The following is a 21985-nucleotide window of genomic DNA, read 5'->3' on the forward strand; positions in this document are numbered from 1 at the left end:
TCTGGGAAACCTCTGGCTGAAGAGCAGGCTTCTCAGGAGGGGAGTGAAAGTCAGGAAAAAAACTTCATTCAGAACGAAAACACTAACAAATTTTTTTTAACGTGCTCCAGATTTTTCTAACAGAGTGACACCAACTGTGCCTTTTACAATTATGTTTTTTTGTCTACTCTTCTGTTTATTCCTTTCAGGAGATGTTTATTTACTGGGGAGTTTGCATGCCAACCAACTGGACAAAGAACCTGTCCATTTTAAAATATGTTCAGGTTTGTGTGATACTTCTTTTTTAACCCAAAAGTAAAACTTTTAAAGCCTGCTGTTTTCTGCTGTTATACACAATTTCTACTATACTTCAGGCTTTAACAAAACACTCCAAAAAACTTAAATGAAGCAGCAAACAGAAAAAAGCATGAGATGTAATTTAAAGCAAAATAAGTGCAATTTGATTTGGCACCTCTGGTTTCCTACTTCTTCTTTCTTTTCATGTTTACATAGTTTACTTATGTTCAACATTTCTAAAGGACAGGGGAATATAATGAATATTCCTCAGAGAGGAGGGGAAAAAAAAAAAGGGGGGGGGGGGAATACAAATCGCAGCACATGGTTTTCACCAGTACCCTGCTGAATGAGCAGGGAGCAGGATCCCAGATGGCATACACTGGTAAGTGCTGCACAAGTCAATGAAGCTATGTCAAACGATACCATTCAACTGCATTATCTTTTGAGCTCCGTGTAAACAAACAGGAGCAGATTCTGAATATTTGTGAGAATACATCATGTTACTGTCTCCATATGTTTAAACATTTTAGTAGAAGGTACATATGGACCACTCTTCCCACTCACTGTCATTCTCTCCCTCCTGTTCCTCATTCCTCACATGCACCCTATCTTTTCAGACCACTGTCAAACCAATTCAAAAAAGAATAAGGATACATTTTCATTAAGAAACATTTTGTGCTTAGCTGCCATCTGCTTCTTTATCAGCTTCCAAATCCTCACATGCCTTTTCTGTGGTCTTCAGTTTCACACATTCGGAAGCTGAAAGTTTTTTCTGTTGTATTGTGAAGCACAGTCTATGTGAGCTATTGTTTTTCGTGTCAAATTCGTCTCTTTTGAAACAAGTACTTAATGCTCACCGCCCTAATCCATGTTCTCTCTACAATGCCAATTTAAATCAATGCCAGTGGCAAACCTAATCTTAAAGATCTTCACGCATTTCAGATACTCACCTTTATTGGTTTATGGGAAGCATGACTATTTCATTCCCTTTGGGCAACACTACAATTTGCTCTCTCACAAAGAGGACTCAAGACTTCCAGACTGTGCGCCTGTCCTCTCACACAGAAGCTGCAGTTGGAGCCATTATGCCTTCATAGCGGGTACTTAACAGCCTGTCTCCCCCAGAACTAGATCCCCAATCCTTTTTTATTTAAATATGAGTAGGACAGGAATGGGCTTCAGCTAACAATTAGTGGAGAGCACCCACAACTGGGGGGTTGGATGGAGACTGGACGAATCATTAAAATGACGTTAAAAAGGAAAAAAAACCTACCCACACATCACATATCTTATATATGGATCCCTGCTAATTTTTCTATTACTTGCTCACATAAACAGTTTGCTGAGTTCATTTCTTACGGTCTCAGCAAATGCAGAAGTGTCTTAGGAAGCCTTAGGTGGACTTGGTCAAAAAATGACACAAAGTTTGTAGTAGACAAGGGATCCTAAACTTCCAGGCAGGCTTTCAAGGCTGCAATTTACATTTGGTTTCTGCAGGCATATGAAGGCCTGAGTGACTAAGGCAGCAGACTTCAAAATTTAGTCATCAGCAAAAGGAATATAGAAAACAACAAAAGTTTTCTTTACAGTAGACCAGTGGATAGGCAAAGCAAGAGCGTCAGAGGCTGCTGCTTCAAGGGGTGCAACAGGAACCATTTTTCTGGTTCTCACATCAAGTAAGTGCTCACATCATGAGTAAGCTGCAGGCAGCTTCCATAAACCTTTATTCCAGCAGTCAAACTGCCAGGGAAAAAAAAAAAAAAGGCCATAATCTTATTTGTATGTCTGGACGCTCAGTTTTTATCTTTTCCATCTCCACCTGTGCCCCAAAGAACAACCATTGATGCAAACAACTTCAGTACTCTGCTTTTACCTTGAGGAAGTCTTCTACATGGACCTGCAACCCAAGTGAAGTACAGCTGGCATTTGATACGCCAAAGTAAATGTAGGAGCACGTCAGGGAGATGAGAACATGCCAAACCCAACACAGCATGCCCTGGCTCCACAAAGAGCAAAGTAGTGAGGCTCCTACCTTGGGGCACTCCAAGGTAAAGGAATGTGTACTACATAGAAACCAGGGCAACCAAACTGGCAGAGAAGCCCCTGATACTTTACACTGAACCTTAGAAAAATTTTTAAAAACTAATTTAAAACTTACAGCTTCTTTGTAGCTTGTTCCACTACAGAAATGTCAATGGACTATTCTAAGACAAGCACAGCATATCCTTCCCTCTCTCCTCCCTCCACCCTCAATGTCGTTCCTGCAGAAGTTATATTGAAGGAAGCACAGGGCTCTTCCTTTGTTTGTGAGCAAGAAAAAGGAGGAAAAAAACAACTCCCAGTCAACAGCAAAACTAAACAGAAGCCAGGCTACTTAAAGAACTGAGTGTTCCCACAAAACATTTACCCACCAACTTGAGATCTTTCACTGTAAAACGTAAACAAGGACAAAAGATTAAATACATACTCCTCCACAGATCCAGAGCAAAGAAAAATAAAAAGGCACAAAGGAACCCTGAGTGATAGACAGCATTTTCAGTTTAACGTTACTGTGACGCACAAGGAGAAGGTCAGGGTTAAATTAGATACTACACTAGAAAAACACTCCCTGGGAAATAACATAGGTGTCATATCTCTACTGGTAGGAAAATGCAGATTTAAACACCCAGTAACTTAAAAGTTTGTGCTTTTATTGTTTATCTTGTCTTGTGTGATTTTGTACTGCAAGAGTCCCCTCCAGATCAGGAGGTCATTGCCAAAGCATCCAAGCAGTCTAGCAGGAGACACAAGAAGTTTTTTAACAGCTGCAGATTAACACCTCCCTTGTTTTTATTCAGAAAGGGAGTACTTTGGTGTTTAGTGGTGTGGTTTTTTTACATGAATGACTAGCAAATTTAAAGTCTTCTTCATTGAAGTCAGCAGCTTATCACAACAAACAGATTAAATAGGTCCAACTTTCTCACTCCTTTTACTGATTCGAACTTGATCATTTCTTTACACATTCTGCATCCTAAGGTACTCTAAACCTACACTGTTTTTCCACAGTGTGTAATCCCCTAAACAAGCCTTTCAAGGCTCTTTTCCAATACTCTCACATTTCTCTCACAGTCTGGTGTTTCCTATCATTACAGCAGCTTTGGTCAAGACTGCAAGTGGAATTTAGGAATCGTTCATCCCAGGGAGGCCTGCCTGTAAATTAAGCCTTACTAATACTGCAGGGCTCAGCTTTGGTAAAGTTACAGGATGAACTGAAAAAGCCTGCCATGTAATTATGTTATTTGAGTAAACCATGTTATTTGTTTACTCTGTTTTTAAAAAGTGAGAAGAGATCAGGTTTTGTTTTTGCTAATACTTGCTACCAGAAAGACAAACCCCATCATACCAGGTAAGAACAGAACAGGGTAGTTTCACTGAGAGTCAATATATCCAGTGACTCTTCGACACTACAAACTGTACTGTAAAAAGTTATTTCAGCAAGAAAGTTTTTGCATACAGAATTTACCATTACAGGAATTTCTGAAGGTGAATGCTAAGGGAGGCAAGGAACAAAGTCAAAGGAAGACAAGTTAACAATGTCAGAGATCTCCAGTTCAAGCAATGACCCTGGCACACATAACATCACTTCAGCAAGGAGGTGTTCAAGGCCAGGTTGGATGATGCTTGGAGCAACCTGGTCCAGTGGGAGGTGTCCCTGCCCATGCAGGGGGGTTGGAACTACATGATCTTCAAGGTCCCTTCACAGCCAAACCATTCTATGATTCTATGAGGAGGAGATGGCATCCAACACCACCTCCTGTCAGAGTCCTCAAGGGAGGTAAAACTGGTTCTAATGGCTTTAATTCTACACTTACTTTGCATCTTTTCCATGGGGAAGCAACCCAGAAAGTCTGTAGGTTATTGTTGTTGGGCTTTTGTTTTGTTGGATTTATTTTCTTTTAATCAAGTGAGATGATCCTTTACTGGTTGGGGAAGAATCTAGTTGTGTGGGAACTGGATAACTCATTATGTGGACTACACGTTTAGAATAAAAGCTTAAGCTGCTAAAGAGCTTAAAAGAAAACCACAAAATTAAATGTTTCCTTCAGAAAAGGGTAACAAAAACACACAATCTACTCAAATCTTACTTTTCTGGCAGTGGTTGGTGGTCCAGCAGCGGTAGTTGTACTCATTGTTAATAGAAGTCTTCTCACACAATGGCTTCTCCTCCATTGTTCCTGGACACAAGTCCCCACATTCCTTTGGAGGTTTATTCCCAACGATGTAGTTATTGGACACTGCATCTAGGATGAGAGACCAGTCCACCGTGGAGAGGTAACACAGGTCGGAGTTCTTCTCGATCCGTATGGCTCCGCGAGTTATGTTCCTCAAGTTGTGAAGCCCAATCTCTTTAAGATTTGTCATTTCAAAGATAACCAAGGCATAGTTGTAGAAGAGGTTCCTCCCACGAATGACTGTGAGGTTGGGGAAGAGATCACTGAGGCTTTCCAAGCCTGCCACACGGAACAGCAGCAAATAGTCAGTGATGACAGTGAGCTTTGGGAAGCGGAAGTTGCGGTAATCTTCTGCTTTAGAGATGAGCAGAATGCGAAGGAAACCCTCAATGACCGTACAGTTCTCCAGGCGTTTCAGCTCATGGATATCATTGCGAATGTCAACATTTGGCCCGCAAACTGAAAATGCAAAAGGAGAAAGTGAAGTTAATAAATGAGCCATTTTTACCACTACCAGGACCAGCACAGAGATGCAAGCTTTACATATTCTGCAGCAGAGAAAGGTTGTTACATGATTGTTGTTGAAAAGAGCTACATTAGACTGAGGACCATAAAGATACAACAAATGCATCTGCACACCCTGCCTCGAATTAGATCGTGACATCTGTGACCAGACCAGGGTTCAATCACATGACTCCAAACAACTTAGGTAATATAGAGAGTGATCAGCTGGTCTTTATGTTACTGATTTACCCCCTCCCCCCCTTAAGATACATGCACATGAAACAGAACACTTCCCTGAAAATCACAACTTATTTTTTAAATCACTCTTCCCAGGGTCACAAGCCAAACTAGCCCTAATTCTTGAATGGCTGTCTTGCAACAGATCAGCAACACAAAAATCCATGAAAAGCTGGTCAACACTTCCTGAACTGTGACTGGAAAGAAAACAAAGTGCTTGGACTTAGAGCTAATGCTCTGAATTCATATTGCGAGTTTCACTGACTTTGGAACCAAGATACAAAAAAAGTTCATTGAGTTCTAAGAAACAGGATAAATTTATTTACAAGATCACACAGCATCACAGGGAGGAATTTCCCCTGGAAACAGCAGGCTGAAGAAAATGCACTCTAAAGAAAACAATGACTGAAATTATTATTTCCTAACAAATCCATATATTAGGTCTTCTCATATTAAGACATTTACCACAGCAAAAATTATAAAGGGGCTGGAAGAAAAGTGCTAATAATTTACAAATTAGACACACAAAATGCACTTTGATGTAAGACAAAACTATGAAGTGTAGAGAGCTGTTGTTCTTGGAAACCCTCAAGAGTTGTTATTCTGCAGAAAACACGGAAAAAAGATTCCCTAGAACAGATAGCACAGTTGCTTGTAAGCAAACAAAGTAAAAGGCCAATTTATTTATGCAACCCAAAACTTAAATAAACCCCAAGCAATTCAATTTTGTGGAAAGGTTCTCTTTTTATGCATGCTAGGCTTAATTATTTTAACAACATCTTTTCCTCAAACAAGGAAAAGGTCAAAACAAACACTGGAGCCAAAAAAACTTACATTCTAACCCAGACAATTTGTCCACAGATTCAGAAATTGCACTGACAATAGAAAGCAGTCCTTCCATCCCACAACAGTTATCTAAGGCTAGTAACTTAAGCTAACAAAGGATCCCAAACATGAGCATGATAAAACCCCAGCAACTCTAACATCCAGCAAAGACTTAGAGACTTTTGAGGTCTTTAAAAAATGACAGGACTTTCTTGTTAGAGTGACAACCTAAAAACACAACAGGACTAGATCTTCATTAAGAAACAGACATTTTCTACACAAACTATTACCTAATCTTCCTTTTGTAAAGATCCAAGCTGAAAGCAGACACTATTAAAATGGGAATTGCTGCACAAGAAGCAGCCATGTGCAAGAAATTTCATTCCCTTAAGCTTAAAAAAATAGTAATAGAAGTAAACCCACCAAAACTAACATACACACACTATAAGCTGGCCATCATGAGCAGCGAGACAGAAAATCCCCATTTCAGTATACACTGACTACAGAACAACTGGATACTACTGCCTGGGTTATGTGTCCAGGCTTTAACTTCAGGAAAACATTAAAAAAGGTGAGTGGGTTGGCATGAGGCAGCTTGAGAAGGCAGACAGGAAAAGCGAATGTTAAAGAACTCCAAGATAATAGATCTGGTAAGAGACTGTACTGGTCTGAGTGCAGCAGAAGTGTGAACTTCTCTCCTGAATCTGTAGCAAAGACAACCTCGAGGCAGATTCAATTCCTTTAATAAGCTAGTATTCAGATCTTGCTTTCAACTTCTGAAATTTTCCTCTAAAGCAATCATACCTCCACCCACCCTCAAAAGGGACAGTGCCCTCTGCCCAAAGCACAGCCCCCCAGTAACATCAGTATATTTATACTCTGACACTGGGCTTCTCTTTTTCTTTTTTTTGTTAAGAAGGGCAAGCTAGAACACACAGTGTTTTTCCAATTATGCTCTTTTGGATTCTGTCTCTACCTGCTGGCAGGACAAGGTGAATGGTATGGATCCTATTATGGCAAAGCAAAAGTAGCAAAATTTATTTTACTATCATAAAATTTTAGAAAGCCTAACTGCTCCAAACCCTTTATTTTGTTAAAGAAATAAAAGCTGCACTTGCACTGACATTTTGTAGGCAAGGTTCCAGAGTGATGGGTTTAAAAACAGCTGAGTTACAATACCCTAAAGAACAATTTATAAGGGAAATGGCAGCAACCATTAACTACAGCATTATATATTCATTCATGCATCTTATCAGAGGAAGCGTTTCAGAAGTCGTATTGCCTTTAGCTTTGTGTTTGTTTCAGCTTGAAAGTTACTTAATTTTAGATTTTTTATGTATTTATAAATCAATGAGTTTTCTAGAACTTTACGGCAAAAGTATGCACTCAGTTGCCTCAATAATGAAACATCCTTCCCCTTAACAGGGAAAAGGATAAAGTTCAGTGGGCTCTGATGTTAGAAATTGATTACAGATGAGCACACTGTTGACGTTTCTGATTTAAGAACATACTCGTTTATCCAGTGAGTTATGTTTTGCAGAACTTCATACATATAATGAGAACTGCAGAGACCCAAATATGAAATAGGATAAGCATTTTGGTCCATGCTGAGACTTGGAAAAAAACAGCTGAAATGAAAGCAGACTGATTATTTCTTTTTTTAAAAAGAAAATTCTCTTTGAGTTCACATTGTTCGGGGAAGTTAATTATACCACAATGCATCATCTTTTTCTCACGTTTTCCTCACTGCCCTGAAAAGGATTATATGAAAAATAAATTAATCAGAGCTCAAAATCAACTGCAATTTCCATTTGGCTGTGCTGTGTTTTCTTTGGATCCCATTTTAGAGAAAGCATATACAGACTTACAATATAAACTGGTCTGTCAGATAGAATGAAGTGCATATAAAATGCTCTTTAGAGCATTTATATTCCATTTAACAGTATTTGATATTCCAGCTTATCAAGCTTTTTAAATAAGACTAGTATATCTTACCTTGCTTCATGTTCAATTCAGAATGGGAAATTAACTATTACGTATTTATTTTGCTCACTAACAGAAAATAAAAATGCAACATCTGTTTATTAGCCTGTCCCAATCCCTTTGGGTCTTGGGTAGATTATGAGCACCCAGGATAATTACCAATAGTCAGATTAATGCTGTTTTCATTCAGCTGCTTGTAGATTTACAAGTCTTTCCATAAACTGGCTATCATTTCTCAAACTTATTCTAAACCAAGTACCTAATTCTGAGTGAGAAATTAGTTCTTTAAATACATATATATTTGTTTGTTTACAAGATAACTCCCCAATACAGTAAAATACCAAGGACAAGCACTGCATTCTTTACCTATACAAACACAAATGCCTCCCTGAACCTAGTGCCTTATTCCAAAAGTAGTGAAATTCACCTACTATCCAACAAGAAGCCCACTCGTGGGTTTTTTTCTGGGAGCATCCCAGGGGTAAGCTGCAGGGCATGTTAATTTCCCACAGCAACAGAAAAACCTATCCCACACTCCAGCCTTTCCGAGGACATGCAGCCCACTCCTAGTCAGGGGACAGATCCAAGCCTGATCATGTAAACTGAGATGGGGTCAATGAACTACCAGGAAAAATGATTGCACATAACAGGTTCATACGATGAGAGTAATTAATGCAGCCTGCAGCCTATTCCTTAATCTGGCAGCATCTCCTGGCAAGTCTCCTTCCTAAGTGCTGCTCCAGGCTGTGAACAACCACACACACTGCACAGGGGCGGTGAGTTGACATGACCAGGTACACACAGATGGGGCAGCTACAGCACAGCTGGGTGTCACGCAAAGAGTAGAGATCCAGTAGTTTCTTCTCAACTTTAACTACTAATTGCTAACGCTTATTTTGATCATAAAAAACATGTTGACATGGAGAAGAACCTTGCCACCCTGTGAAACACCTGCTCTTTAATCATCATCTATCATCAAATAATCATTGACTTCATGCAGCAGTTCTTTATTCTTTTTATATACCCACTAGTTATTTCAGGTCACTAGCTGCTCCTAGAAGGTTTTGCCTGTTGCTCTTCTTTTATGTTTTGAAGGAAACATTCTTTTAGCAAAATGGCACACTTTGAAAGACAGATCAGCAGAAAGCCTGCTGTTCAACATTCAGCCTATAATACAACTCGTGCTTGCTACAGCATCTGTCGCAGCTGTACATATATTCACAGCAGTTAATTTGTTACCAGTGCTAAGGCGTTAGAGGGCAGGACTGTTTTCAATGAGAATTCATTTCCTACAAGAAACCACTTCATCATGCTGCAGCTCTTGCTTTCAAATTTTGTATTCCTCCCAGTTACTCCATTTACAAGTTCTAAAGAAACACTACTGTGTTGAGCTTTTTCTTGAAAAAAAAAAAATGCACACCTTCATATTTTAAGCCTTGCCGTTAGCCCTTTATTGTTTTGGGGGTAATGTTAAAAGGTGGTACTACTACACTGAGTATTCTCAGCAACCCCTCTAGTAGCCAGAAGTTAAATATGGAGCAACCATCACTACCTGGCTCTCTCAACACCTCAAAAAGTCTTAGCAGCACCAAAGCAGCTCTGAGTCACTGAGTCATCCCAGTATAACCCTTTCACAACTCTTACGGTCTTTTCAACTTCAATCTGCTTCAGCTAGGTCAGGCTTTCCCTAGCAACAGAGACTTGTTCAGCCTGTGCAGTCATCTACATTTCTGAAATGAGAATCAGGATTGAGTGCTGGCCATTTACATCTAACTAGTGAGCTTGAAATCAGCTCCTATTCACCTTTTTCTGTTTTGTATACTCATGGCATGTTACTAAAGCAAATTATGATTTCCCTTTGATTTTCCTCTTTTGACTTTGCTTATGTGAAATTCATTTCCTTTACTTCAGAGTGGAGATGTAAAGCTTTATAATAAATGAGGAGCCTGGGCACCTTCAGCGTTTTCATTTAAAAAAACCAAAATGTATTCTTTTACATCGGTCGCTGAAAGAAAGTACTGAAGGGGCAAAAATCGTTTTAATTCCATACGATCATCCTGCCCAGGAGGTAAAACACCCATTCTGAGAACAAAAGTCTGATCTGCAGAAGGGTTCAAAAGGGTGTGGTTTTTCATGGGAGGGCATGAGGTTGCTCAACTTCTCATCCACCCTGAAAACCTGTACAGTGGTAACACATACAGTATGCTACCATCAGCACTGGATGATTTCCTACACAAAGAAGGAACTACAAGGCCTAATATAAAAAAACAATTGTGGCAAGTTCTCCTTTTAGAACAGTAGGTTGCTCACACAACCACCACCACAAGAAAAATCTCACTTTGCCAACAGCGTTTTTTTCTGAGCACGCTCCACTTCAGTGCAAGGCCTGCTTTCCCAGACAGCTGCTGCTACTCTGGTCAGCTAGGAGCTGAAGTTACTGAACACGGTAACGTTGCTCTCCCCCAAACTCCTCTAATGGAAGAGGTTTGACCACTGTCATCCTTCAGTAATGTGAGTTCGGAGGCGTGGGTCTTTCTGGGATATCAGCACATCTTCTAAACAGTGCTGTTATTTATTCCCAAAAGAGCCACTTCCTTTTCATCATTTGTTTTTTAGTTTTAATCTATGGCAGGTCCTTATTAAAGAACGGGTCCAAAGCAGCTACTGGCCGTGGCTGCAGTCCAGCAGCCCTCATCCCAGATCCACAACACGCAGAGTCCTTTTTAAGGCAAACATCTCCAGAGGTCCAAGCCCTGCCTCATAACAACAAAGAAGTTCATTGCATTGGGTGGATTTAAATCTGCATAATATAATGGGTATGCGTTTTGACACATTTATTATATACTGGAACAACTACTAGAAAGGCTGTTTGTCACACTGGAAAAATAAACCCAATGGCTCAAAAAAAAAAAAATCCCTTGCAGACACTTGAAGGTTAAAGAACAGCTTTTACTGATCACAGCATCCTAATCTCCATGTTATCTGAAAAATTGGTTTGAATCAGGTTAGGTAAAAGGAACAAAACATATGATAAAGCCCATCAGCAGATTTAAAAGAAGCTTTTTTTCTACACAACTGTAGTTGCTTAGAAGAGAAGCAGGACGCATCAGTGGAAAGAGAGAAAGAATAGTCTGAAAATGTTACTCCCATACAGATTATAAACAGGGAAAAGTAAAACTTGACCTTAACCTCTCCCTTCATTCTTACTGCTAAGTATTATGCTTGTTTTAAGAAAACCATCAGGACTGTCATACAGCCCTGAAGATGAAAAATCTCTAAGTGTTTTTATTCAGTCATCACTGAACAGAGAAGAACTGCAGGCCATGGCCTGGTCTCAAGCCTGGCTCGTTCCTGTAGTTTTGCTCCAAGTCTTGGAAGGCAAAGGTAAAAAGACTGAGAAGGAACAGATTAGCAACCACAATTTCCCTTTCAGTCCTTGAAAAGTTTCAGATTAGCTGCACCATCTGCAGACAAAGGGGAAAAAAATAAGTCTAAGGATTCTTTAATTGCATACCAAGCAAAGAAGAAATTAAAGGTGGAGTTCACAGAAATCAGTGGTTGGAGAGATTGCTTATGACACTTTACATTAACACAGGATTCCACCACCCACTGAGCTCTTGGTTTTGCCTTCATAGTGACACTATGAATGAAATATATATTTTAGTGTCTTTAATGTACTTACACAACCTCCCACAAAATTTCTGTACTCTCTAAGCTCACCTATCCTGCATGTGTCACATCAATCACTAGATCTCTTCCCAGGGAAGCCAGCTTCTGTATTACCTCCTGGGATGTCAGAACTGGTAACAAAGAAGGAACTAAAACTACACCACGATTCAAGCTGTCTTCCTAACCACTGAACTATTCCCCTTCACTGAGTACGCTACATAAACCACTTTACATATAGCAAGATTTTATCAAGTTACATCTCTCTGCATGGGGGAGGGGAATAGATAAAGGACACTCCACAAACCAGAAAACATCGATCATTTTAGCTTTTGCTAAGCAAGTCCATAATTAAATTTCAATTTCTGTATTTCCAGCACTAGCAAAACACTGCCATCTTTGGTTTGCAAAATGTGAAAGGGAATACTCAAACCCCAACAAAAAACCAACTGTTTCCATTTGAGTATAGTGTTGAGAACGTTCATGTTTACACATCTAAGGCCCAGGAAGAGGGCTTGAGGTTTTTTCTTCATTTAATTAAAAGTTAAGCTTTGGAGGACAAAGCTAGACCACTATGATCCTCTAAACACTCAAGGGACTGGAGATTATATTGCAATGTAGCTTGTCATTTCTGAGAAACGTAGTCTATTATCATTAATTTACCTTGTGTCATTCATCACTCCTAGCAACCTCTTACAGAGCTCTACTCTCCCATATTCAGAAGGAAAATGTGGTATAACAGGAAGCCAATCAAATTTGGCCCAAATACCTTAAAAAGTGACTTGATTCCCTTCCTCCACACGTCCTCATTGTCTCCCATAGCCCTCAGAAACATACACACATCCTACTTTAATTTTCTCCTTTACCACTCTACTAACTATATACTGCCAAACCAAGGTCCACTGTGTTACCAAGCTGACCAGAACAAAACATTCACAAAAATAACACACAGAAGGACTACAACCCACATCACAAACTCAAACTGGCTCTGCCTTTCCGCTCTTGCAATTTCAGCTGTCATTGGCTAAAGATATCTCTGGCATTGCTGCTTTCCATGAACTTCTTCCAGCTTCCCTCTAAGTTCACACACAAAAAAAATTTTTGAATAAATCACATTTCTGTCCTGCATCTCACTTGCTTTCTCTCTGCCAGCATTTTACTTCAAATGTCAACAGGAACAGCAGCTTATCAAAAAGGAGCCAACAAAATTAACTGAATCCCTTTAATAATACTGCTTGATGCCTTCCCTACACAGCTCACCAGAGCAAGCAAGTCTAGATTTAGCCCAGCTCACGTGAAAGCATCCTCATGACAAAGTCATCCCCAAATTAATCGCCTCTCACCAAGACTGCACTGACCCAGCACATCCCTCAAGGGTTCCTTTGAAGCCACATCTGTTACCTCCTGCTACTGAAATAGCATAACATGAGCAAGTGGTTCAGTTGGCACAGATTTCTGTTCATCCTCGTGGTGGGTACCCAGGGCAAAAATGAAGGAAGGCATTGTAAACTAGTAATACTCAAGTGGCTGAGGTTGCACGGTCACCCCAGAACCCCCAGCTATCAAAGCAAGGAAAAGTAGCTCCAAACTTAACTCAGATCTGTAGCATCCAGGTTATGGACCAATGCCTGCAAGGTTCTCTGCCACTCACCCAAAGAAGGAAAACAACAAAAAGCTAACAAAGATCAAACCTACGATTAATACCTCACCCACTAATGTCCAGTGTACATCAAACACTCAAAGCCATTGTTTGAACATTATGGTTAGATATGAACACTCAAACATCTAGGAAGAGGTTTCTATGTATTTATAAGGAAGGGAAAGCTGTTTAAAGCACCAGCTCAGTGTTACTTCAGATTAATTCCATAACCTACATTGCAAAACTTTACGAGTCACAGTATGGTCAAGTTTACCAGCTTGTGAGAAAACTTGGTATCAAACAAAGCAAAACTGCAGAAGAAAAAAGCAGCTCTCCTGCACTATGCCTTTTCTGACAGCATCACAAATTTTAAAAAGCCATTCTATACAAAATACATAACATAGAAGGGAGTAGGTGGCATGTTATCATTAATAACTATGAGGATAAAACTTTTTTTAACTGTCAAAATAATGTTTAAACCCTATCCCAGTAGCTTCAGTCTAATGCCTGCTAAAGCAAAAATGGAAGACTGAAATTACAAGCTGTTTATAACACTGAATTTATGTTTCACAATCTGTGATGACAATAGAGCTTAACAGAAATTGTCTCTCCTGGGGAACTGCTCTTCTCCACCTTTAAAAAAAACAGTTGTGTGCATGTTTTTTTGTGTTGTTGTTTGTTGTGGTTTTTTTAAACAGTTGTCTACGCATCCAAGTGACTCAGCAACTGGCTGACAGAAACCTAGGGCATATACATTTAGGTAGTCTGGATAAACAGCCGGTTCTTCCAGAATGAAAATTGATCATGTGGGTGGGCTCAGCAACTCACATTTAGGGTGACTTCACTATGCTTTTAGCTGTCTGATGAGTTGCCATCTTGCAATAATCTAGGAAACCTGCCCCTCTTTAAAGTTTTTTTGTGAGGGTTTTTTGATGTTTTTTTTTAGAGATTGTTTTATTTTGACTTTTACTGACTGGCCAACCAAGCCAGATCATTTAGGCTTCCTTAAGAAGCACACTGACAAAACAGTATCCTAACGTATAATTGTATCCATAATGGTCAGTGAAAGGGTTTAAGAGAGTCATTAGGCAATTGTACTTAGATCCACAGTAAAATTAGAAGTCTGATGCAATTACTCTTCACAATATGCAACACATGGCCCTACTATCCTGTGCTACCATCTCTTTTGTGATGAAACACAGAAATTCTACATTCTCTGGCCTTTCACAGTAATGTTTCTGTTTTAACAAACTGAACTGAGTCTTTCATTAACCCCGTACTTCCACCTGAACAGAGTTTTAGGATAGCGTAAAGAACAAAATACTCTTAATTGCACAGAAGAAAGACTGTTATCAAACTTCACTTAACAGGGACCTCTCCCTTCTCTCCGTTCACACGGCAGCTATGCAGCTTAAAATCACCTAAGTCATGCTGTAACCTGCTTTCTGAAAGCAGTTAAAATATGACCAACTTGCAATCCCCAAAAAGAGCTTTTACATATATGCAGGTGCTGAGGGGCTTTCCAGTCATGAGCTAACTGGACTGAAAAAAAAACCCTCCTCACCAAATACAAGGTAAAAACACATGGGTTGGCACCAAAGACAAGGTGACTTGTAATTCGGGTCTTATTAAGCAAAACCAGTGGCACCACAACACAATTTAAGGCAAATACAGACTGAAGTAACTTTACCAGTAGGAGTTATCTGAACTCACTTTTCTGGCTAACTGGATGCTTTGGACTGGCTTTTAGTATCACAAACACAGCCCAACCAAGTAAAGTGTCCTCTATACTAGAATAACATCATTAATACAGGGTATTTATTGTCTCAGAGGCATCACAGCACAATAACCAGGAAAACAAAAGAATACTTCTGTGACACCAGTCAAGGTGAGTCTCAACACAAACAAAGCACCCTTATTGCACACAGGTGAGAAGTAACCAGATAAACAGGGTTCAGAAGCACAGAAAACTAGAGCCCTTTTAGGCACAGTCAACTACCAGAACTCCAGTTTTCATTTCTCTGAAGATAAATAAATGCTTCCAAAGCTAAATCAAAATAGAAGTAGCATATTTACTTAGTACTAGAATCTTCGTCCAATTTTTCAGCTCTACATTAATTAGAACAATACAAAATCAGCCATCTGATGCAAACGTAGGAATGTTATACGTGGCACACTTCTCTGACAAGGGTTTTTGTTTGGTTTTATACTGGATATCTACAAAGGGAAATACCCAAAACAAGATTTTAACTTGGAAAAACTTTAAAGTCACCTTTAATGTTAACTGGTTCATTAAAAATTATTTACTAGGTTTAACCTGAACCAATTCTTGAAAAGCAGAATTCTTGGAAATGTTATTACCTTAAAGGATCCCCAAGTTAGTTTTCATTTACACCTAGAACCACAGCCTGCTGAGCAAGAGTGTTTCTTCAGCAAGGTGCCCTTTGTTAACAAGTGTGTACTTCTCAATATTTGAATTATTATAGTCAGTATAACTAACCTATTATAAGAAATCTTTCCTTAGAGAACTGAAATTAAAAATTACTTCAAACAATAAACTTTATCTACTGCAATAAAAAAAAGGAGGAATTAGACAGAAAAAGGGAAGCAAGAGAAAACACAGGAACCCTGTAATACACTCAAATACACACTCTTTTATTCTGAAACTCTTTCATTATGTGTAACAATACAGCCATTTTGTATTGTGCAACATAGACAACAAAATACCACCTGATGTTCATCTCTCAAACAGAGGGACCATTAGCAGAAATAATTCTGCACATCTCTTCACAGGTAGGAAGCTGTCGTACAGACAGAAGCATCCCACCAAGACTTCAGAACTAGGCTACATGACTGCATCAAAGAAAATCTCTCTCTGGATCCAGACTACTTCACATTCAACAAAGTTTTGGCAAGACCACTTCAGACACAAGAAAGGTTTCGACAAGCTCTGAAATCCCAGAATTTATTACAGCATCCTGCAGCAGCCCCCTTTTCTCCCCCCTCAGTGTATAGTATGACCAGCTGCCAGCCCTTTAAGGAAAAAGGAAGAATTTAATCTCTACTGCTAAGGATGGGCCACAACAGCTACCCCAAAATAAGTTTTTCTGCCTGTAGTTATGATTTGCCTGCCCAAACAACACTAAGTTCACACAAGCCAACAGCTCCTGCCAACATAAACTGCACCTACAGGGCGAGCGTTCAGCAGCACAACTACAGTGGGTAACACTGTCCCACTTAAACACAGCTATACTGCAAAGCTTTACACAAAGTCTGATCCGACAAAGAAAAAACAAACTAGCTTTTTATTTTTTTCAAAGAGTGTAGGTAAAAAGGATCGGGAAAGGAAGACACAAAACCCCCTCTTTTCCAGCTCCTAGCTTGAAGGTAAAATCATCTGGAGAGCACAGCTGATGGACAGTCCTTGGCCTCGCCTCACTTGTCTGACAGCTCTACTGGCCTCTCATTGCTGTTGTGAAAGAAAACCACGGTATTTGTGCAAGGCTAGTTGGTTCCATGTTAAGAAAACATATTTGAGCAGACTGTGCTTTGCTTTACCACATGCCAGCTTCATTCAGCTTCAGAAGCCAGGACTCGGTCTTCTTATTTCCTCCACAGTTAACCAGCAATTTAGAACACAAAGAGAAAGTCCTGAATTCACAAACCGCCCCCAGATCTGAAAGGTCACACACAATCTGTAACATAAAATTTTCTAGTCCACTTTGGAAAAGGCAACCACTCAAAAAAAAGCAGTCCTCCAGTGACAGAACAATTGCGTTGTGTAGTGCCACAGCCACAGTCATCTCTGGTGTCCTCTGGGGACAACAAAAGCAGACTTGCCCCCATCACCATGATCTCCCCTTTCCATATTCCAACTGCCAGAAGGCACCTCTCTGCCCTTCCTTCTCCATCTTTTTTTTTTAATCTCCACTGGCCCAAGATACTGGCTCACCTTGACACAGCCAACAGCTGTCAGAGTGTAAAATGCTCCTGCATTAGGCCTGATAAAATCACACATTAGTGTTCCAGCTGTTCCAGTTCTGCCCAGCATCTTTGCAAAAGCCCACACCTATTAACCACCTCAGCCGAGACAGCTGCAAACTGGAAAGTCAACATACAGACATATTTCCAAGCTACATTTAGTACAGAGGACACAGGAAGACAGTATTCTGGGAAAAACACTGAAGAGTCATACTTTCATCTCAATTCAGAAACACAAAGTTAAGTTAAATCAAAGAGGAAAATAGAAGCCCAAATGAATCAGAACAAAACCTCTAAGGGCTGAAGCGGAGTCACTTCTGAGTCATGCTGCAGAAGTCTGAATAATCTCGTTTACAACCCAAGTAATATTTTGGTATTCCTTGCCAAATTAATTAAAAAATCCCAACAAAGAATTGAAAAAAAAGAGATTCTGAAGTATTCTTTGTTTTGGTGTGCAAATATATACACCCATGCTGAGTGAGTGAGAGACAGAAATGGGTCTTTGTGGAGACTATTAACTTACTAAAATACCGTGACAAAAAGAGAGCAGCTAGTGAACTAACAGATCAGTTGAGTTCCAGTCATATTAACCAATCCAAATGATGACATTTTATCTGAAAGGAAAAGCTGGTCAAAAGGAAATAATGAAGAAGATATCCATCAAAGAAAAAAAGCAGGTCTGAGCCAACAGCCAGCTGAAAGACTGCACCAAAACTTACAAATGAAGTGCAAAACATCAGACTTGGTAACCCTGCTGCCAAGGAATTATTTACCACATGATGATCAATATTACAATACACACAGAGATATGTATTTTTATCTCAACCTCTGACTCATTAAGAGCTACAGATACATTTTCATAATAATTCACATTCGTCAAGGAGAGCCAAGTTGGAAGCATTTCAGGTTCTATCTCCTTTCAAGCCATTTCCAGTGAAAGGTACCTAAGCAGTCTTAAGAGAAACAGTTCAGAACAGATCTGAGTTCCTTGAGCACCTGCTAAGTAAAGCAAAATACTTCAGGGTCACAGGAAAAGGATTCATTCATGCAGTAAGTCAAATCCTGGTAGTCCTGTCAGCCCTTTCAAAGTCACTGCCCTTCCTCCATTGCATCAAAAGCTAAGCATCTTCTTAAGATCTCCTCTGAAAGGCCTGAACTTCCAAGTCTATTCTCTATAGCCCCGAGCAAGAGTGACAGGAAAGAAACTTTTCTCCTCAATGACTGCTTTAAAGTTTTGGGTTGTTGTTTGTTTGTTGGGTTTTTTTTTTTTAAAAAAGCCATCACTATTAGACCTATTACAAATTTGTGAACTGCAGATCAGGAAAAGGGGAGGATGGGAGGGCACTGGAGAGAGGAAGAAGAGGTTTGATTTTCAGACACTCAACTTGAAAAATCCTTACTTCAGAGAATTGGTAAACAGGCAATTTCAGATGTCTTAGACATCTTGTGTTACCTCCTGAAATATAACCAAGATGAAAAGAAAAAGGTTAATTGTATATTTCAGCAGGCTACACACTCTTTTCTTCTGAAGGGCAAGTTTTAATTTTATTTATTCTTTAAAAAACAAACATAAACACAGTGTTCAAATGCTAAGGTGGCAAGTACCAGTTTTACTAAAAGATAGAAAGATAGGGCTGCAGGCATTCTGCTGCTAAAAAGCACTCAAACCTGTTCTGTTTCTCTGACTTTTTTCCCTTGCTCTTCTCAGACACAGATCACAAAAACAACTCAGACATCTGACATACAGGAGAACATCCTGCTGGTGAAAAAAAACAAGAGCAGATTACTCTTGAGAGGATACAAAGCACCACTTCCTCATGCATTCTACTTTGTCAGCACAACAGGCTTCTTGTCATTTCAAAGGGAAACTGGCCATATTGATTTTTCCAAAACACAAGTATTATAAAAATATCACGCATTTAATTGGTTTAACAAAGCGCTTTTGCACTGCGACATATGAACACAGATCCTACAAGACAAGGTACATGGTACCAAGCCATGGCTCTGAGTATTTGAAGAGTCTCTGCAAGAGAGCGTTGAGAACTGCCGCGATCACTCCTAATAAAGCTCTCCTGAAGCTCCTACAATCCTCAGTAAGACTGAGACGTGTCTTATAAGCATGGCAAAACTCTTACTTCAGAGTTCACAACACACTAAAGAAACATCATGCTCCTCTGAAAACCTGTGTCCTTTCCACGCTTCACCAAATTTCAACCATGCAACTCAGAGCTCCATGTTTGCTCAACTTTTTCTAGAGGAAAGGAAAGTTCTTTACAACCTCCCACAGCAATTTATTTCCTAGTTGTTCCCTTGCAAAAGCCAGACCAACTGAATCAGCTTTTCTGAATGTGAAAACCACATACCTAGCCTGTCAAGTAGCCTGTTAGGTTTTTTTCTTATTTTGTTTATAAATTTGAAAACCAAGCTGTTCTCAGACAGCAAGATTAACTATCTCTTTTTCCCCCCATCTCAGTTTTCTGCAATCCTGCCTACAGTAAGTTTGGCAGAAGTTTGTACACTTTCCAAGGGAAAAAAAAAAAAAGTTTTATTCTTTCTACTGCTTTTTTTCTGTTTTAACACAGTGTATCAGAGTGTACATCCATGACAAATTTCAACAGTTCTAAGACCATCTGAACAGCTGTAAGACAAAACACAGATTGCTATTTTGCCTTCCAAACTACCACTTCAGAAAGATCCTTTAAAATCACAGTTTTGTGAGGGACCCAATGAACCGAGGAGAAGGGACAGCCTTACCTCTCACCTCTTCCTACTTCTCCAGAGAACTCAACTGAGTTCTCTCTCTTCCTGAAGTGATACTTTAGGGCTTCTTTTTAGCCTGCTTCCAAATGTAACTCACAACACGATATACACTCCCTTTAATTTCTTTCAACAAATCACCTTTCAGCAGAATATACTCTCACATATGCACTGTGTGGAGAACCTAGAAATATAACTTAATTGTTCCTAACAACAAGAAGCTTTGCTAGTTTTAAGTTCTAGGGCAGAAAAAAAAAAAATAATTAAATCTTACCTGCACATGTTACCAAAATGTTTCTAATTAGTATCTGTCAAAAGAGCATTAATCCCATTTCATCACAAGAACAAAGATGAAGAGTAACAAGATCGTAAATTCATCAAAAGCCAATGGCAAGCAGTAACAGAGATGCATGATTTTCTCCATCACACAGCACTACTGTCCCTACACTCCATTCTCTGTCACTCTGCAGTCTGACCTTCACTCTGCAGTCATGCTGCAAAAAAGCAGGAGACCTCCACATTAAATAGCAAGGGGATTTCAAGATAAAATCTTGTGTGCTAAGTGACAGAAGAGATCTCTGGTACTGAGGAGACTAATGAAAAGTCTAATTTTAAGCTTCTACCAGCAGCTGCTCAAGAAACCTCTTTCAACCCCACCTTGCTGAAGAGCTTGTTTTAGTGCCCAGATTATCACTATTGCAGGTAAATCAGCCAGCCAGACCATCACACTTGCTTCACTGCCTCCCAGCTCAGACACACCTGTTCTCACCATAGACATTTTTGCACTAACACCCAGGGCAGCACTGAATTACTTTAGATGGAGTCACTTCCACATTCCACCCTCAATCTCCCCTCGAGAAGTCATCAGTCACTCTCAGCTTTCACACTTCAGTAATTTTGGAATCAACAGGAAATGGAGATCAATTGTGATTTTACTAACTCAATAATGACTCATCACTCAACTCCCCTTAGTCTTCAAATTGATCTGTGAAGAGACACAAGGCCAAATTAAAAATTGCAAGTCTGGCTTCCACACCATTAACACTCACTTGTCCATGAGATTTGCCATGGATTGTGACATCTTGAGAAATCACCACGGTTATGACCCATCTTCCTTATCTCCCTGCCAGATTCCAAATGCAGTTACAATTTGGCTTTCTTAGCTTAACCAGGAAGATCAATAAATATATTATATAAACCCATTACACCACAATCTGTACCATGTCACTCTATTTGAAGATGCTTAAATTAAGAGTTAACCCTGCCTACCAGTGCCCCCAGCTAGTGACAACCAATCTTCTTTATACTATGAGAACACTCTCAAATAATTAGATTTTTTTCTGCTTACATAACCTCCAAGCCCAAAAAAACACATCTGCATAAAATTAAAAGTCAACAGAAAACAATTATTTCATTTACAGAAATAGAAAATAATTTCATAGAAACCACTTAAATGCATTATTCTAAAAATAAACTTAATTACAAATCTAACATGAAATTATAACAGCATATATTATGACAAATGCCTACAGTAATTTAAATAAAATAAAAATAGTAAGCATATAATTTAAGCAAAGTAAGTTCTGAGTGTTGAATTTTCTGTTCAGTGCTCTCTTGGAGCCACCCTTTGTGGAAATGCTAAGATACCTTTTACATTCAACAGCTACTTCTGCCTCATTTCAGATTACTCAAATGGTTCAAAAAGTAATTAATTCCAAATTAAAAAGGACTCCTGCATAGAAACAGCTAGTGGACAGCATCTATTAGCTCTAAACTTCTGAGAAACAGTGACAAACTATTTTTCTGTTGATTTTTTTTTTTTAAATCATGCCCCTCCACTACTTGTGGGAGTTTTAATTAAGTCTCACAATTCACGTTTTTTGTGTTTCAATTAAAATTCCATTTT

At 39.3% G+C, this 21985-nt stretch overlaps 1 protein-coding gene across 2 annotated transcripts in view; it reads right to left on the bottom strand.

Annotated features, from left to right (window-relative positions):
* IGF1R (insulin like growth factor 1 receptor) overlaps positions 1-21985 on the bottom strand; it is a 175405-nt gene that overhangs the window by 139753 nt on the left and 13667 nt on the right. For both annotated transcript variants that reach the window (XM_051628044.1, XM_051628043.1), the window contains exon 2: positions 4401-4946. In XM_051628044.1, the coding sequence (XP_051484004.1) occupies positions 4401-4946 (546 nt within the window). The remainder of the gene's footprint in view (positions 1-4400; positions 4947-21985) is intronic.

This window comes from Apus apus, chromosome 10 (assembly GCF_020740795.1).
Source record: "Apus apus isolate bApuApu2 chromosome 10, bApuApu2.pri.cur, whole genome shotgun sequence".
In the NCBI taxonomy this organism is placed as follows: domain Eukaryota; kingdom Metazoa; phylum Chordata; class Aves; order Apodiformes; family Apodidae; genus Apus; species Apus apus.